The sequence below is a fragment of the Mobula birostris genome, chromosome 24, assembly GCF_030028105.1.
Source record: "Mobula birostris isolate sMobBir1 chromosome 24, sMobBir1.hap1, whole genome shotgun sequence".
NCBI classification, from domain to species: Eukaryota; Metazoa; Chordata; class Chondrichthyes; order Myliobatiformes; family Myliobatidae; genus Mobula; species Mobula birostris.
Window position 1 is genome coordinate 19117809 of NC_092393.1, and position 20175 is coordinate 19137983.

Consider the following 20175-nt stretch of genomic DNA (forward strand, 5'->3'; position numbering starts at 1 on the left):
TTAACCATGGGTGAGATGCCAGATGACTGGAGGATAGCTAATATTATGGTGAAAGGCAAATTACAGCAGGCTGGGGTCCTTGCTTAGAGAGGAGTTGATCCTATCCATGAACAAACTCTCAAAGCACTTCATCACAGTAGATCTGAGTGCCACTGGGCAATACTCATTGAGGCAGCTCGCCCTGCACTACTTGGCCACTAGTTCAATTTTCGCCCTTTCAAAACAAGTGTGAACCTCCGACGGCAGCAGTGAGAGATTGGAGATGTCCTTGTAAACACTCCCACCAGATGGTTGGCACAGGTTTTCAGAGCTCTACCAGGTACACCATCGGGGCCTGATGCCTTGCAGGGACTCACGCTCTTGAAAGATGAACTGACGTCAGCCTTTGAGACAGAGATCACAAGGTCACCAGATGCTGCAGTGATTCATATAGGTGGAGTTTTATTCTCCCTTTCAAAACAGGTATAAAATATGTTGAGCTCATGCAGGAATGAAGCAGCACACTTTGCTTCACTTAGGAGAAAGTAATAGCCTGCAGTCTCTGCCAGAGCTGATGAGCATATGATTCAGTTATAATCTGGGAACAGATGTACACCCAGCTGATCAGATTTTACAAGTGTGGGCATGGATTGGCGTGGTAAGCATCCTTGATGGTGGCATAAGTGCATTGGCTCCTCTGGTTCCACAGGTGATATGAGTAAATACAGATGCAAAAAATCTGGTTAACATCTGCCCCATCTCTTTCAGCTTCATGCATAGATGACTATGCTGATCCTCAAGTGGTCCAATTTTGCTCCTTGTTCTTCATATATAGTACTGTACAAGATATATATAGATACACACACATATACATACAAATGTTTTTACATACACACACTGTAGCTAGGGTGGCTTTTGCACAGTGCTGTAGTAACTTCATGTATTGTACTGTACTGCTGCCACAAAAAAAACAAATTTCATAACATATATGTGATGGTGAATCTGGTATGGGTCTCTGTTGTGGACTGAAAATGAGAAGGGGACTGGGAGGGTGGGATCATGGGTTGGAAAAGGTGAAGTGTAAGGGGAGGGAGTGGAAAGCACAGGAGAGGTATTCTGGAATATCAATAAATCAATTGTTTGGAATCAAATGACTTTGCCTGGTGTCTCTGGGCTGGGTGCACAGGCCCCCACCCCGGCACTCCTTCTCTGCCACACCCCTCCCACAGTGCTGCACGCTTACCATTCCAAACATCCTTTGCTCCCACCAGATTTACAAACTCATTCTCCACTCCATGTTGACAAATATAATACCATGCCAAAGTCTCAGACACCCTAGCTATATGCACCTAAGACTTTTGCACAGTACTGTATCTGTTGAATCCTTTGGGATTCTCCTTCTCCTTGTCCGTCAGAGTAACCTGCTGTCTTCTTTCAGCTCTCTTGATTTCCATCTTACATTTTCTCTAGCTTTTCTTATACTCCTTGAGCACCTCATTTGTCTACCCCACTGCCCCCCCCCACCTTTTTATTCAGGCACCTTCTCCCTTCATTCTCAGTCTTGAAGAAGGGTCTCAGCCCGAACATTGACTGTTTATTCATTTCCCTTCATACTGCCCAACCTGCTGAGTTCCTCCAGCATTTTGTGTGTGTCACTTTGGATTTCTAGCATCTGCAGACTTTCTCATGCTCATCATTTGTTCCTTGCTGCCAGTATCTGCTCCACACCACTGTCTTGTTAACCAGCGGCACAATATCCCTCAAAAAACAAGGTTCCCAAAATTTCTTAGCCTTGCCTTTTAATCTAACAGGAACATACACACTCCATACTCTTAAATTTCTCCTTTGAAGTCCTCCCACTTTCCAGGCATCTCTTTGCCCATTGCCACACCACCTCTAATTTTAGTTGTTCCTTTAATTATGAATAAATAAACCATATTAAATGTATCTCATTTTCTCTATCACACACAAGAAACAGCAATCTTTTCAATCATACTGTAGAAACAATGAGAAATCCACACATTTTTAGGAACAAATGGAGATTGCAATTAATCATTTTTGTCTGTAATATTGGATAGTCAATAAATTTAGTTACAAATTAACATCAAATAAAGCGGATAAACAAGTATATAGATTGCGATGATTTTATTTTTCTTTCATTAAGTGATTAAGAAATTCACATTATGCTGATTTCCCGTAATCACTCATGAATTTCCATGTTGGGCTCACTCTTCACCTTCTAGTACTTGCTGCAAAGAAAAAATATAAGTAACAGTTACACAATGATTAATGTTGCAACTATTAATGATACTTTGACATCTGTTTATAATAATGTTGTCAAAATGAATGAGAACGCTTAAGCTGGGCGTGCACATCAACTTTGGTAAGGAGCAGAACCACAACAAAATTAATTTCTCCAAGGTGTTGCTTTAGTTGTTCTTTTTTCTCCCGCAGTTTATCTATTTTTCCTTTTTATTTCTATACCCAACTAATCCAATCTACCTCAGTTTTTAATATTTCTTTTTACTTATCCTTGAAGTGTCATTGGTTAAGGATTTAGTTCATTGTTATGCTTCCTCAGATCTTAGATACCTTATTTTTCTACCTATACCATTATCAGGTTGGACTAACCATGTGAGCAAAGATACTTTGAGATGAATTCATGGACCAAGTCCAACTTACGGTAGAAACTATTTGCTGCCCTATTTCAGTAAAACCTGGTACAGTAAACCCTGGCCAAGTTTTTCTACGTTATTTCAAATCTTTGACAATATACCATGTTATGCAAAGTTATATTGCACCCATTACCTTGCTGACAAAATCACGGCTTTTAGCCTTAAGCTTGTTCACTTGAGACTCTGCAATGTCTGCACGTTCCTCTGCCTCTTCTAGTTCATGCTGTACCTTCCTAAATTTGGATATGTGGACATTAGCCTGCTCCTCCTGCAAGTGAAAGGGGAAAGAATCATTAAAGATAGTCCACTGCATTTATGGTTCTGAAAGAATCTTTTTTATTTAAACAAGCATGTAAGCCCAAGAAGGAAATGCAATTTTGTAAAGTGTTTTTTAGCATTTTGGGGACAAAGATTATACAATATAATTCAACCACTTCTGCATTTAGCGGGGTATAGTAATTACTTCAAGAAGGTAATCTGACATCACTTCAGTTTGGCACAGCAGCAGGGCCATATCTTGACCTTCAGCTTTCTAGTGTACCTACATTACAAGCACTATTATAAGGCGGAGAATCAGTCTGTAGCAATGTAGTAGCGACTGCACAAGGTTATCAGGCTGGAATTTGTTGGAGAGGTTCAGCATAGCAAAGGCATAAGAGCAATCGGTACTATTTTCTTCAGAGTCATGAGTAGCTGATATATGTCAGGCTTGCTCTGTCTAGAAATTAAGCCCCTGTGGTTTTGCTAAACACACTTTATACTGCGAGATACAGTACATCTAAAATTCATAGTCATAGATACAGCATGGAAACAGTTCTTCATCCCAATGCTGATTGCCAACAACCCATGACACTAACCCAGTCCTTTGTTTTTTGCTTACATTTTAAAGCAATATAACTTACAGCCTCCTCAGATTGCCGTTTATAGTTTTTAACTTTAAGTTGCAGCTTGTTAACCAAGTCTTGAAGTCTCAAGTTATTCTTTCTATCTTCTTCACTCTGTGTAGAGAATTTATACACATTTCAGTACTGAATACATGCATAATGACTATATGCATAACATGCAGAAAGTGTACTTTGTTTTACAAGGTTAAACATAATTAATAATTGCTCCATTGATTCTGAGTTTTTTTAAATTGTGATATGAAGCAAAAGGATCCTAAATCTCAAGTTCAAGTTCATTTTCATCTGACTGTACATGTATACAACCAAATGAAACAATGTTCCCCTGGACCATGGCGCATCCACAATATATATCACACGCAGCACATAACTTAAAATATTACTATCAATAAATAAAATATAACTGAAAATCATGTAGTGCACAGCACAGATAAACAGTAAACAGCTTGGTGTCCTTGTGATGAGACCTCGGTGGTGGCAGGGTATTCATTAGTCTCACCACCTCAGGGAAGAAGCTGTTACCTTTTCTAGTAGTCCTAGTCCTGATGCTTCTGTACCTTCTTCCTGTGTCAAGGAGCTTGCGGGATGGGTGGTAGGAATTTCAACAGTGCTTCAGGCCAGTCTTCTGCCACACTCCTGGTAAATGACACAAATACTGTGGAGGGAGACATCTATGATGCTCTTGCTGGTTTTTACTAAGCTCTGTAGGATTTGTGGTCCAATGTCTTGGAAATTCCATATCACACTATGAAGCAGCCAGGCAGGACCCTCTTGATGGTGCTCCTGTAGAAAGTTGTTAGAATGGGGCAGGGAGCCTTGCAAGCCTCATTCGCCTCAGATAGTTTAAATGCTGTTGTACCTTCTTGACTTGTGTGGAGGTGTTGTGGGTCCAGGTTAGATCATCTGCAATGTACACACCAAGGAACTTTGTGCTCTTCACTCTCTCCATGGCAGAGCCATTGATTTGCAGTGGAGAGAGGTCATCCTACACCTCCATGAAGTCCACGATCATCAGCTTTGTCTTGTCCACTTTAAGACCAGGATCATTGTTCTCGCACCATTTGACAAGCCTCTCTACTTTCTCTCTCAATGCTGATTCGTCATTGTTGCTGATGAGGCCAACTTCATAATAACATCAGTGAACGAACGATGAAACGGTTTGAGCTGAATCTGGCAGTGCAGTCGTGAGCCAGCAGCGTGAACAGCAGTGAGCTGAGAACGCAGCCCTGGGAGGTATCAGTGCTCAGCATGATGGAGCTTGAGATGTTGCTGGCAACTCAGACTGACTGGGGTCTTTCATTAAGAAGTCCTAGATCCTGTTATAGAGAGGGGTGTTGAGTTGCAATAAGGACAGTTTACCCACTGGCCTCTAAGGGATGATTCTGTTAAATGCTGAGCTGAAGTTGATGAAAACATCCTGGTGTATGAGACGTTCTTTTCCTCTGTGGGACAGGATGGAGTGGAGGGCCGAGGCTATGGCATCTTCAGTGGACCGATTTGAGGTTTGGTGAACTGGAAGATGTCCAATGTAGCAGGAAGGTGGGATTTTATACAATCCATTACCAGCTGCTCAAAGCACTAAATTACAGTTTTCTCTAAATATTAGCCTCTCTCTATATAGGCCTTTGTTTTATATCTTGCTCCTCTCCTAGTTCTGTCTTGTAAACTGCAAAAACACTCCACTCTCCCTCTAGTTCTGAGGAATGGTAAATAATCTAAAACATTGACTGGTTTTTCTTTCTGCTGATATTTCTTGACTGAGTTCCTCCAGCATTTCTGTTTCATTTCTGTATTAGTTGATTTTGCAAGTTGATTTTGACCTGACAAGTTAAAGAGACCTCTGCTGTCAAGAGATATACATGAATAATAACTTGAATAGTGCAATACTGCAGGCATTATATCATTCCAAATGGCTTAAGGAAGCAATGAAAGTTGAAAACTGATGAGAAATAAGTAAAAGATATGAATTAAGGGATTAAGATCAGGGGATCTTGAGAAAGCAACACTGCAGACTGTAACATTGAAATGGCAATCTGCTAGCCTCCCCTCTTGCTGTGGCAGGAGCAATACCTCTCTCTCCCTCATTAGAGAGAGAGGGGGCCTGTTGGGATGCTGAGATGATGGGATGGACATTAGTTTGTGATGGACTTCAGATCATGGTCTCTGGGGGCTTGCTATTGCTTGCATACTGGGTATGGGGGAACTGATGCTTTTTGATGGTACAAGAGCGGGAGGGAAGGTTGATGCTTTGCTGCTGTTTGCGTGTGGGAGGGGAGTGGGGTTTTGGAGTTCTAATGCTTTTCTGTCATTCATTCTTTGGGGTTCATTTTTTCTCTCTGCTGTGTGGATATCTGCAAAGAGTCAGGATCTCAGGTTGTATACTGTATATGTTCTCTGACATTAAATTGAACCATTGTAGATGGCCCATTCTTTGAAACAGAGTTTCAGTGTGCACCAATCAAGGAAGCCCAAGGTTAAACATTCTACTCTAATTTTATAACCTCCAATTGAACAGAACAGAAGCTGAAGCTGCATGTTCTCTCCGTGGCCCTTAAGTAGGGCAAAGGGAATTAAACAGAGTGAGAACCTTTATTCTATGCCCAAAGCCAACTATTAAAAAGCACAGGTTCGTGGATGTCAACCAAGAACAAATTTGGATCAAATGATATGGTTTTAAAAAATCTCCAAACCGCACTGGATAAAGTTTCATGAAGAACAGGCACCATTTCAAAAATCATATCCCGGGTACAATGAACAGTTTTGGAGGAAGAGGGGTGGAACTGTATGCTATTAATGAAATGAAAAACAATTCATCTTAAATCTCACTACCTGGTAGGTCAGCTCCTTGAACTTCCTTTCAAACTTGTGAAGACCTTTATTTGCGTCTGCACATCGCTTTTGCTCGGCTTCAAGTTCACCCTCAAGCTCACGTACCTTTAAAGAAAATAAATGCATGAAACCAACTGGAAATGTGGAACATTATATACCAGCTTTCTACATTCAGTTATAAGTTAGCTTCTCTTTAATATCTCATTATTCTTCAGGACAGTGATAATTGCAAAAGAAAGCAAGTAAATATCATTATTCGTTTTATTGCACTAGTTATTTATTATTGTAACTTACACTAATTTTATGTCTTTGCATAATTTCACATTCTATAAGTCAGTAATAAAGTCTGATTCTGACTCTGTGTATTGTTCAAATATCCGTACCCTGGCCTCCAGTTTCTGGAGCTGTTTCCTTCCACCTTTCAAGGCGAGCTGTTCGGCCTCATCCAGGCGCAGTTGCAGGTCCTTCACAGTTTGATCCAGGTTTTTTTTCATTCTTGCCAAATGAGCACTAGTATCCTGCTCCTTTTTCAATTCTTCTGCCATTATAGCAGCCTTGCAATGACATCATGAAACAGTATTGTCATAACTGGCTTACAGTACAGAAAAGGAATATCCTAAAGTGTGTTTGAAAGTAGCATCTACTTCATGTTAAGAATAATTTTACATGATCAATTTCATAATCTTATGCTCTTATAACATTGAAACAACAGTCTTACATCTGTTATGGCTTTCTTTGCTTTCTCTTCTGCGTTTCTTGATTCTTGAATGGCATCCTCAACCTCAGTTTGAAGATGGTTAATATCAATTTCAAGCTTCTTCTTGGTATTAATCAGGCTAGTATTCTGATGGAAGAATTCATTGCATATTTTATATTCATCAACTGAAGTATTGCACACCCAGGAAGTAGGAAATATTGCTGCCCTCTCATTACCTGAGTATGTAGGAGCTGTACACGTTCACTGGCATCAATCAGTTCCTGCTCAGCCACTTTGCGAGCTCTTTCTGTTTGTTCAACAGCTGCTCTTAGCTCTTCAATTTCTGCAAGCTGTAAATTGCACCTTCTTTCAAGCACAGCCATCTGCTCCTTTAGTTCTTCTTGGCCTCTAATAGCCTCGTCAAGGTGTAACTGGCATTCCTTAAAACCAAATTATTGACTGATATTAGCTAATTGCTAATATAATTCTAACCAATAGTATTTTAAACATGATTGGCATCTGTTACCCTTCTACAACACAAAATAATCTGCAGATGCTGTGATCAAAGCAACAGTTTCAATACGCTGGATGAACTCGGGCAGCATCAGTCAGAAACGGTAAGTCGACGTTTCGGGCCGGAACCCTTCGTCAGGACTGAAGAATGAAAGATGGGGAAGGATTTGAAGAATGCTTGCAGCTTCAGTTGAAAGACAAAGGGGTGGGGGAGGGGAAGCATTGACATCATAGCCCTGAAAACAATGGGTGGTAGAAGAAGGAGGTGGAACCATGAGGGAGCTGAGGGAGGGGGTAGAGTGAAATAGGGATAGAGGAAGGGAGGGGGAGGGAATTACTGGAAGTTGGAGAATTCTATGTTCATACCAAGGGGCTGGAGACTACCTAGACGGTATATGAGGTGTTGCTCCTCCAGCCTGAGTTTAGCCTCATCATGGCCATGTATGGGCATATCTGAATGGGAAAGGGAAGCAGAGTTGAGGTGGGTGGCTACTGGGATATCCTGTCTGTTGTGGCGGACGGAGTGGATATGCTCGACGAAGCAGTCCCCCAATCTGCGTCAGGTTTCACCGATGTAGAGGAGGCCGCACCGGGAGCACCGGATGCAATAGGTGACCCCAACAGACTCACAAGTGAAGCATTGTCTCACCTGGAAGGACTGTTTGGGGCCCTGAATGGTTGCAAGAAATGAGGTGTAGGGACAAGTGTAGCACTTACGCTTACAGGGATAAGTGCCGGGTGGGAGATCCGTGGGGAGGGACGTGTGGATAAGGAAGCCGCGGAGGGACCGATCCCTGTGGAAAGCGGAGAGGGGTGGAGAGGGAAAGATGTGCTTAGTGGTGGGGTCCTATGGAAGGTGGCGGAAGTTGCGGAGGATAATGTGCTGGATCCGGAGGCTGGTGGGGTGGTAGGTAAGGGCAAGGGGAACTCTGTCCCTGTTGTGGTTGTGGGAGGATGAGGTGAGGGCCAAAGTGCAGGAAATGGAGGAGATGCGAGTGAGGGCATCATTGGTGACAGCAGAAGGGAAACCACGATCCTTAAAGAAAGAGGACATTTGAGATGTCCTGGAAAGGAAGCCTCATTCTCGGAGCAGATACGACGGAGACGGAGGAACTGGGAATAGGGAATGGCATTTTTGCATGTGGCAGGGTGGGAAGAGGTATAGTCGAGGTAGTTATGAGAGTCAGTGAGCTTATAGAAGATGTCGGTGGACAGTGTGTCTCCAAAGATGGAGACTGAGACATCGAGAAAGGGGAGAGAAGTGTCTGAGATAGAGTAAGTGAATTTGGGGGCTGGGTGGAAGTTTGAAGTAAAGTTGATGAAATTGACGAGCTCAGCATGGGTGCAGGAAGCAGCACCACTATAGTCGTCAATGTACCGAAGGAAGAGTTGGGGAGCAGTAGCAGTTGCTCTTCCAACTTTCTTCAGACTAAGGGTGTAGCTATGGGAACTTGCATGGGACCCAGCTATGCCTGCCTCTTCGTTGGTTATGTGGAACAGTCTGTGCTCCAGACCTATTCTGGTACTGCGAGTTCCCATAGCTACACCCTTAGTCTGAAGAAAGTGGGAAGAGCCACTGCTACTGCTCCCCAACTTTTCCTTCGGTACATTGACGACTACATTGGTGCTGCTTCCTGCACCCATGCTGAGCTCGTCAATTTCATCGACTTTACTTCAAGCTTCCACCCAGCCCTCAAATTCACTTACTCTATCTCAGACACTTCTCTCCCCTTTCTCGATGACTCGGTCTCCATCTCTGGAGCCACACTGTCCACCGACATCTTCTACAAGCTCACTGACTCTCATTACTACCTCCACTATACCTCTTCCCACCCTGCCACATGCAAAAATGCCATTCCCTTTTCCCAGTTCCTCCATCTCCACTGCATCTGCTCTGAGGATGAGGTTTTCCGTTCCAGGACATCTCAAATGTCCTCTTTCTTTAAGGATCATGGTTTCCCTTCTGCTGTCATCAATGATGCCCTCACCCGCATCTCCTTCATTTCCCGCACTTCGGCCCTCACCCCATCCTCCTGCAACCACAACAGGGACAGAGTTTCCCTTGTCCTTACCTACCACCCCACCAGCCTCCGGATCCAGCACATTATCCTCCGCAACTTCCGCCACCTTCAACAGGACCCCACCACTAAGCACATCTTTCCCTCTCCACCCCTCTCCACTTTCCGCAGGGATCGGTCCCTCTGTGACTCCCTTATCCACATGTCCATCCCCACCGATCTCCCACCCGGCACTTATCCCTGTAAGCGTAAGTGCTTCACCTGTCCCTACACCTCATCTCTTGTAACCATTCAGAGCCCCAAACAGTCCTTCTAGGTGAGGCAACACTTCACTTGTGAGTCTGTTGGGGTCATCTATTGCATCCAGTGCTCCCGGTGCGGCCTCTTCTACATCGATGAAACACGACGCAGATTGGGGGATCGCTTCGTCGAGCATCTCCACTCCATCTGCCACAGCAGACAGGATCTCCCGGTAGCCACCCACTTCAACTCTGCTTCCCATTCCCATTCAGATATGGCCATACATGGCCTCCTCTACTGCCATGATGAAGCTAAACTCAGGTTGGAGGAGCAACACCTCATATACCGTCTAGGTAGTCTCCAGCCCCTTGGTATGAACATAGAATTCTCCAACTTCCGGTAATTCCCTCCACCCCCCCACTTCCTCTTTCCCTATTTCACTCTACCCCCCTCCCTCAGCTCCCTCATGGTTCCACCTCCTTCTTCTACTATCTATTGTTTTCAGGGCTATGATGTCAATGCTTCCCTCTCCCACCCCTTTGTCTTTCAAATTACTGGTCTTTTAACTGATGCTATAAGCATTCTTCAAATCCTTCCCCATCTTTCATTCTTCAGTCCTGACGAAGGGTTCCGGCCCGAAACGTCGACTCATCGTACCTGACTGATGCTGCTCGACCTCCTGAGTTCATCCAGCGTACTGAAAGTGTTACCTTTCTACAACAACTTTTTAGTTTGTCAGTATTGAAATAATTGTTGAACATATATATTGGAAATAATGTAAGGCAAATTCCATAGGACCATAACATATAGAAACAGAATTAGGCCATTTGGCCCATCAAGTCTGCCCATCATTTCATCATGGTTGATCTATTTCTCTCTCAACCTCCGTTTGCTGCCTTTTCCCCATATCCCTTAATGCACTGACTAATTAATAATCTATCACCCTCTACCTTAAATACGTATACCCAACGACTTGACCTTCACTCCTGCCTGTTGCAATGAATTCCACAGATTCACCACCCTCTGGCTAAATAGGTTCCTCCTCAGCTCTGTTCTAACTGGACACCCCTCTATTCGGAGGCTGTGTCCTCTGGTCTTAGACTCCCCCACCACAGGAAACATTTCCTTCACATCCATTCTATCAAAGCCTTTCAACATTCAATAAGTTTCAATGAAATCCCCCCCCCCATTCTTCTGAAAAATATTTAACTTATTTAGATTAGATTAGATTCAACTTCATTATCATTGTGCCGAGTACAGATACAGAGCCAATGAAATGCAGTTAGCATCTAACCAGAAATGCAAAGAATAGTGCTATTTACAAAATAACTGTGAATAAAAAGTAAGTGCTACACCACACAAATATAAAAGTACTGAGACAGTACAATATGGGAGCAATACTGCTTAGCGCTGTGATGTGAGGTTCAGCAGGGTCACAGCCTCAGGGAAGAAGCTGTTCCTGTGCCTGCTGGTGCAGGAGCGGAGGCTCCTGTAGCGCCTACCAGATGGGAGGAGAGTAAAAAGTCCATGGTTAGGGTGAGATGCATCCTTGATAATGCTTTTCGCCCTGCCCAGGCAGCAACAAAATAAATAATAATAAATATATATTTCACTGTTTCTAGGATCTATGAAAGAAGGCACTGACAAAATCACTTTAAGCACAGTCATCAATCTACTTGTTTCATTGACACTAGCATAATGTTATTGCCTGAACTAAAATTTCACTCACCTTCAGCTGGGCTTGTAAGTTTCGATAACATTTCACAGCTTCTGCAGCTTGGCGATTTGCATGGTTCAGCTGAATTTCCATTTCATTCATGTCTCCTTCCATCTTTTTCTTGATCCTCAGGGCATCATTTTTACTTCTGATTTCAGCATCCAGGGCTGCCTGCATGGTTTCTACTGCCCGGTGATAGTTTCTTTTGATTTGTTCGATCTCCTCATCTTTCTCAGCAATCCGCCTATCAATGTCTGATTTCACCTGGGTCAACTCAAGCTGAATACGCAGGGTTTTGCTTTCTGAATTTTCCAGAGAAGCCTGAAGATATATGATAGGACACAAAATATAACACCTTTGCTGCAGCTAAAGATGATAAAACTTTAGACAGCATCCTGACCTCTGATGAGGTGCAAATAGTCCATAATCATTATTATGTTGAAAGACGTGACATGATGGCCCAACAGTTCATGCTGCCACCTCTCAGCTCAAGGACCCTGGGTTCAAACCCGTTGTTGGGTGATGTCTGTCTGGAGAGGTCACAATTTCGCTGCACGTTCAGTCATTGTTTCAGTTTTCACTGGTACTCCAAACATGTGTTGGTAGTTTAGTTGGCTGTTGCAAATTATCCTTTAGGTTATGGCAAGATAACAAAGAGTTAAAGGGCATCTGACAGAGAATAAGCCTTGGTCCCACATGGAGCTAAGAAGAGGGATTGGACTGAAGGGATTGTTCTGTTGGGTACTGGCATGGACCCAGTGGGCTGAATTGCGTTTTTCTGTATTGCAAGGAAGGACCAAATTTAGTCACTTATGAGAATGGTAGGGTGCCACAGCACTTCACTAACATTGAGCTGACAATCTAATGAGATCTGATAACAAAGCATAAGCCGGTTAGAATAATTTAGTGGACCTACACAAGGTAGGTTTGAATCTCAAAAACCCTACAGGCCTATGTAGAAACATAGAAAACCCTCAGCACAATACAGGCCCTTCAGCCCACAATGCTGTGCCGAATATGTACTCACTTCAGAAATTACCTAGGATTACCCATAGCCCTATATTTTTCTAATCCTATTTGCTTTACTCTGCCACTTGTTTTACACAAGTAGCATACCATCCTCACCCTACCCATCACTTTTAATAATCTAGTGAATTTCTGCATTTAAATTCCTCAACAGAAAGCCACGTCTGGTAACACAATCTCTAGTGATACAATAATTGTTCATGCAATGGCTATCAGCCTTCCTGGCTAAACTTAGATGAGGGCTTTTCAATTGAATTTTTGATTATAAATAGTTCTTAGAAAGAACTAAAATACGACAAAGAAAATCTTAATGCCTTTTATTTCTATCTTTCCTTAATCCTCTTTTGTTCCTTGACTTAACTCTTTTTTTTGCCCAATTCTCTTTTCACTTTTTCTTAAACCTCATTGGATAAGGAGAAATGAGTTGCCATGGCAGCGTAGCAGTTAGCATGGCGCTCTTACAGTTCGGGATGTCAGAGTTCAATTGCAGCATCCTTCGTAAGAAAGTCTGTATGTTCTCTTTTGCGCGTGGGTTTCCTCTGGGTGCTCCACTTTCGTCCCGCAGTTTCCCGCAGTTAGTAGGTTAACTGGATATTATAAATTGTCCTGTGGTTAGGCTAGGGGTAAATCAGTGAGTTGCGGGGCAGCGCAGCTCAGTGTGCTGGAAGGGCCTGTTCAGTACCTAAATAAATACCATTGATCCCCCTGTTTATTAAGTACCCCCACCACCAGCCTCATCATGATATTATCAGGAAGTACATCAAACAAATTATGCTGTTCATATTGGTGAATTTAGGAGAATAAAATAATCCTGACTAAACATGCATGCTATGACATATCCTACTCTAACAATATCTAGATCAATCAATCCATGTCAAACCTCAGCCTCTTCCAATGCTGCTTGCAGATCAGACTTTTCCTGTTCAGCCAGTTTTTTGGCCTTTTCCAGCTCATGGATTGCCTTTCCATTCTCGCCAATTTGTTCAGTAAGATCAGAGATCTCATCTGTTTAACAAAACAATAGTTTCTTAAAATAAGCGGGAGTGATTTATAATTTAAGAGATTATGGAAATCAACACTTATAAGAACATACGCTGTAGGTTCTTGTTTTCTCGTTTGAGAGTTTCCAGATGGTCTAAAGACTCCTCATAAACATTCTTCATCTTGAACAATTCAGTACTTAGAGAACGGGATTCCTTTAGAGCTGATTCTAGCTCAGTTTGGGTTTCTTCATATTTCTGCTTCCATTCTGCCAGAACCTGGAGTGCATATTAGACCATAGTAAGCATGTTGTTTAAAATCACATGTTGCTGTCTCTTAATAACATACTTATTGTAACTGTACCTTGTCAAAGTTTCTCTGTTTCTTATCAAGCGCTGCAGCAGCAGCATTAGCTCTTTCAACATCTATCAACAGGTCGTCCACTTCACCTTGCAACCGTAGCTTTGTCTTTTCCAGTGAAGCACATTTTGAATTCGCTGCTTCAACATGATCCTCGGCATCTTGGAGTCGCTGTGCAAGTTTCTTCCTGAAGACAACAAGGACTAATCAACTATCTTTCAAATAGCACTAGATCCTTTATCTCTCAAATATCATCAAAATATTTAAAATTTCTACCATAGAAAGATTCAAAATGTCATCTTAATCAATGAACTTAATGAACCCAGGTGACTTTTTATTACATACTTGGCTTCTTCCAGTTCCTCTGTGCGCTGAATTGCATCAGTTTCATATTTCGTTCTCCACTGAGCCACTTCGCTGTTGGCCTTGGACATTCCACGTTGGAGCTCAGCCCTTGCCTCCACTTCCTCTTCATATTGTTCACGGAGGAGATCGCAGTCATGGCGGGATGATTGAAGAGCATGTGCCAGCGCGCTTTTTGCCTGTGACAGTTTCATTCAAAGATTAATGGTTACAAAATTATGGCTAAAAGGCGTTAAGTACAGTTTCACTTGAATCAGAAATGGGCCATACAATAATCAGATCTCTGTCACCTACTGTGTCAAAACAATTCTAGAGGATTATCATTGGTATAACAAAAAGGCCATAAGATGTAGGAGCAGAATTAGGTCATTCGGCACATTGAGTCCGCTCCACTATTAAACCATTGCTGATATATTTTCCCTCTCAGCCCCATTCTCCTGCCTTCTCCCTGTGACATTTAACACTCTTACTAACCAAGAGCCTATCAGCCTCTGCTTTAACTATACCCAATGACTTGGCAATGAATTACACAAATTCACCACCCACTGGTTAAAGAAATTCCATTACTTTCTCAGGATTATTCTCATAAACCTCCTCTGGACCTTCTGCAATGCTAGCACATCTTTTCTTAGACATGGGGCCCACCATTGCTCACAATACTCCGAATGCAGTCTGACCAAAGCTTTACAAAGCTTCAGCATTATATCCTTGTTTCTATATTCTAGTCCACTCAAAATGAAGGCTAATATTGCATTTGCCTTCCTTACTACTGATTCAACCTGGAAGTTAACCTTTAGGGAATCCAACACTAGGTCTCCCAAGTCCCCTTGCAACTCCAATTTCTGAATTTGCTCTCTGTTTAGAAAATAGTCTCTACCTTTATTCCTTCTACCATGATCATACACTTTCCTACACTATATTCTACTTGCGACTTCTTTGCCCATTCTGTCTAAATCCTTCTACAGACTACCTGCTTCCTTAATACTACCTACCCCTCCTCCTATCGTTGTATCATCTATAAACTTGGCCACAAAGCCATCAATTGTGTCATCCAGATTGTTAACATATGACGTGAAAAATAGTAGTCCCAACTGTTAGATCATTTTTTGCAGTTAGCACATAGAGCAAATAACTTCAGCAACTGACTCCAGTCACTTGTCTTCAGATTTAAATATGAAAGGTAGAGTAAATCTAAAATGCAGCTCAATAAATGAGTTCCTAAGACCATGAACTACTGTTAATTGGAGGTCATCACAGTTAATTGGAAAACCAGATGCTGCTGTTTAAATGCCATATTTGGGTGTCATTGGGGTGTCTGTCATGTGGGTGCGAAGAAGGAGGTCTGAGGATGGTGTGCAATTCAAAGTAAGCATTGTAAATATGGAATTATCCTTTGATCTTTAGCATTTAAAATGTCACGGAGGGTTGGGTCAGGCAGGCCTCTTTCTTCATAATGGTGTCTCAATATATTGACTGCTCTATCTCATTTTGTCAAATAAAGAGACTACTTCATATCTACCAGTACTTCTCTCCGGCGACTTTGTTCACACGACATCACCAATACCAACCGCTGTGGAACACCACTAGTCACTGGCAGCCAACCAGAATAGGCATCTTTTATTCCCACTCTTTGCTTCCTGCCATTTCTGCAATCTTCTGTCCATGCTAGTATCTTTCCTGTAATACCATGGGCTCTCATCTTATTCAGAAGCCTCACATGCGGCACCTTGTCAAAGGCTTTCTGAAAATCCAAGTAAACTACATTCTTGAATCTCCTTTGTCTACCCTGCCTGTTATTTCTTCAAGGAGTTCCAACAGATTTGTCAGGGAAGATTTCCCCTGAAGTAAACCATGCTGACCGGCCCATTTAATTGTGTGCCTCCAAGTATCCTGAAACTTCGTGGCCAAGTGGTTAAGGCGTTCGACTAGTGATCTGAAGATCGTGAGTTCGAGCCCCAGCTGAGGCAACGTGTTATGTCCTTGAGTAAGGCACTTAACCACACAGTGCTCTGCAATGACACTTGTACCAAGCTGTATGGGTCCTAATGCCCTTCCCTTGGACAACATCGGTGTTGTGGAGAGGGGAAACTTACAGCATGGGCAACTGCCAGTCTTCCATACAACCTTGCCCAGGCCTGCGACCTGGAGAGTCAAGACTTTCCAGGCGCAGATCCATGGTCTCGCAAGACTAACAGATGCCTTTATTATGAATAACAATGAACTTTAGCAACTTGCCAACTATGCTGAATTCAGGCTATATGGCCTATAATTTCATGTCTTTTGCCTCCCTCCCTTTCTAGAGAAACATTTGTGATTTTCTGGTCCTCCAAAACCATTTTGATTCTATCACCCATCTTGAAAGATAACTTCTAATGCCTCCACAATTTCTTCAGTTACTTCATTCAGAACACTGCAGTGTAGTCCATCTGGTCCAAGTGAGTTATCTACCTGAAGACCTTTAAGTTTCTCAAGCACCTTCTCCTTAGTAATAGCAACTACACACACCTATAGCTCTTGAGTTTCTGGCATGTTGCTAGCATTTTACACTGTGAAGACTGACGCAAAATATCTCTTCAGTTTATCCACTATTTCTTTGTTTCCTCATTGCTGCCTCTCCACCGTCATTTTCCAGTAATCTGATGTCCACTCTTGCCTCTTTTTTACACTTTATATACCTGAAAGAAACTTCTCGTATCCTCTTTTACATTACTGGCTAACTTACCTTAATTTTTGATTTTTTCTTTCCTTATTGCTTTTGTAGTTTCCTTGTTTTTTTAAAATCTTCCTAATCCTCTCGGTTCCCACTAATTTTTGCTGTTATGCATGCCCTCTCTTTTGCTTTTATGCTGTCCTTGACTTCTTTTGTCAGCTACCATTGTCTCATCCTCACTTTAAAATGCTTCTTCTTCTTTGGAATGAACCAATCTTGCGTCTATTGAATTAATCCCAGAAAGTCCAGTCACTGCTGTTGTACCATCAACGCAAACACGAGGAAATCTGCAGATGCTGGAATTTCAAGTAACACACGTAAAAGAGCTTAGAGATGCTGCCTGGCCTGCTGCGTTCACCAGCAACTTTTATGTGTGTTGTACCATTATCCCTGTTAGTGTCCCCTTCCAATCATCTTTGGCCATCTCCTCCCTCATGCCTCTGAGGTTACCTTGACTGGACAGCAATGCCAATACATTTGATTTTGTCATCTCTGTCTGAAACTGCAGTATAAATTTAAGCACGTAGCATGTGGAATAATGTAAGGAAGTAGTTATGAGATCTGTTTTATTATCCAGTAGTTAATATAATTAAGATATACATTTCACCTTGGTTTCCTCTTCCAATTGTCTTTTTAGCTCTTCCATCTGTTGAGTGAATGCTTGCTTCCCTCTACTGAGCTGCGAAATTTGGGACTCCTTTTCTTCAAGCAAACGACTTAGTTCCCCTTAAATCAGAAGATATATTAGGAAAATATACCACTAATAAAGATTAACATTATAGTTCACTGCGGGGGTGCTCTTGGTTCAACTTAGTAAGTTCATAACATTATGGACTCATGGAAATTAGCAATTTTAAATTATGAACGGTCTATCCATTAAGCAGGATCCATGCGAGGCACATCTATCCGGTGCATCATGGCAAAACAGGTGACTTGGAAAATGAAAATGATTTAATAAATAAATGCACTTTTAACATGGAAATCTGAAAACACATTTTTCTGGAGACATACCGTTTTCTGTCTGTAATCGAATTTGTTGTGTTGACATGTCACTCATTAAACGCACATGTTCTTCATGTTTTGTCTTCGTTTCATTCAGTTGGTCTTCAAGAGTTCGGCAGGTCTTTTCAAGAATGGCCTGTAATGCAAATAAGTATATCCTTATGATAATATGCATAAGTTTTGTTAATGGTAACTAGTAGGGGATAGAAGTGTAACTTACCTTTGATTTAGAAACTGACTCCGTGTTGCTGGCAAGGTCATCAATTTCCATCTTCAGCTCACTCTTTTCCTTCTCGAGTTTCTGTTTCACACGCTGCAGGTTGTCGATTTGTTCCCCAAGTTCTGCAACGCTGTCAGCCTGCTTCTTGCGAAGAGCAGCAGCTGTGGCTTCATGCTGGAGGGTAGATTCTTCCAGGTCACGGCGCATTTTCTGAAATTCTGCCTCACGCTTCTTGTTCAATTCAATCTGTACTGAGGTTGCCCCACCAGCTTCTTCCAGTCGCTCACTGATCTCCTCCAGCTCACGGGAGTAGTCAGATCTTTGCTTCTCTGCTTTAGCCCGAGCCGTGCGCTCAGCTTCAACTTCTTCTTCAAGTTCTTCAATGCGGGCCTGCATTGTACAGTGGTGGATATTATATAAATTCTAGCCATACTATACCCTACAAGAACCATATTCTGAATATATCTGGTTATCTCTTTTTAAACATACTTGAAGCTCTTTAATTTTCTTCTGCAGTTGGATTCCAAGAATCTTTTCATCTTCAACCTTACTTTGATACTGGCTTATGTCAAAATCTTTTCTGTAGCACCATGTGATGAAAATACGTTATTAAATGCACATCACAAGCAATTCAAAAATAAAATCACTCATGCCAAATAAAAGAGAAAATCCCTGATGCACTCGGCAAGTCAAGCAGCATCCATGGGGAGAAAAGAGAGTCAATATTTTGAGTAAAAGATCTTTTATCAATACTGGAAGAGAGAGAAGATGAGCATGTCTTAAGCTGCAGAGTAGGGGAGGGATAGAGTGAACAGAGGGAATATCTGTGACAAGGTCCTTTCCAAGGCTGTCATGGACTTGATTACTTAAAAAAACAGCAATTGATAGAATGACAAAAAACAAATACATTGAAATTAAATGGTATGGTATTACCCTTGTCGACTCAATAGGGTGTTCTGCAAAGTGGTCACTCATTTTGCCTCAGGAGCAACACACAAAATGCTGGAGAAATTTGGAAGATCAGGCTGCATTAATGTAGGGAATGGTCAGTCGACATTTTGGGTTGAGACCCTTCTTCAGGACTGGAGAATTTGACTGTCCATTTCCTTCCATAGATGTTGCATGACCCTTTGAGTTCCTCCTGCATTTTGTATGTCGCTCCAGATTTCCAGCATCTACAGTCTCTCTTGTGTACTGATTCTGCACTTGATGATAAGAACAGGAAGGCAGATTACTATCTACGTGGAGTCAAGTTAGGAAAAAGGGAAGTACAACGAGATCTAGGTGTTCTTGTACATCAGTCACTGAAAGCAAGCATGCAAGTACAGCAGGCTGTGAAGAAAGCTAATGGCATGCTGGCCTTCATAACAAGGGGAATTGAGTATAAGAGCAAAGAGGTCCTTCTGCAGCTGTACAGGGCCCTGGTGAGACCACACCTGGAGTACTGTGTGCAGTTTTGGTCTCCAAATTTGAGGAAGGACATTCTTGCTATTGAGGGAGTGCAGCGTAGGTCCACAAGGTTAATTCCTGGGATGGCGGGACTGTCATATATCGAAAGATTGGAGTGACTGGGCTTGTGTACTCTGGAATTTAGAAGGCTGAGAGGGGATCTTATTGAAACATATAAGATTATTAAGGGATTGAACATGCTGGAGGCAGGAAGAATGTTCCCGCTGATGGGTGGGTCCAGAACCAGAAGCCACAGTTTAAGAATAAGGGGTAGGCCATTTAGAACGAAGTTGAGGAAAAACTTTTTTACCCAGAGAGTGGTGGATGTATGGAATGCTCTGCCCCAGAAGGCTGTGGAGGCCAAGTCTCTGGATGCTTTCAAGAAAGAGATGGATAGAGCTCTTAAAGATAGCGGAATCAAAGGTTATGGGGATAAGGCAGGAACTGGATACTGATTGTGGATGATCAGCCATGATCACAGTGAATGGCGGTGC

At 42.3% G+C, this 20175-nt stretch overlaps 1 protein-coding gene across 1 annotated transcript in view; it reads right to left on the reverse strand.

Annotated features, from left to right (window-relative positions):
- Nucleotides 1-20175, reverse strand: part of LOC140187023 (uncharacterized) — a 93849-nt gene that overhangs the window by 59274 nt on the left and 14400 nt on the right. The window contains 16 exon segments of the mRNA XM_072241883.1: nt 2216-2228; nt 2788-2922; nt 3557-3652; nt 6386-6490; nt 6769-6939; nt 7104-7229; nt 7319-7522; nt 11583-11891; nt 13477-13601; nt 13690-13855; nt 13941-14124; nt 14283-14479; nt 17618-17736; nt 18022-18148; nt 18233-18622; nt 18722-18812. Coding sequence (XP_072097984.1) covers nt 2216-2228; nt 2788-2922; nt 3557-3652; nt 6386-6490; nt 6769-6939; nt 7104-7229; nt 7319-7522; nt 11583-11891; nt 13477-13601; nt 13690-13855; nt 13941-14124; nt 14283-14479; nt 17618-17736; nt 18022-18148; nt 18233-18622; nt 18722-18812 — 2558 coding nt within the window.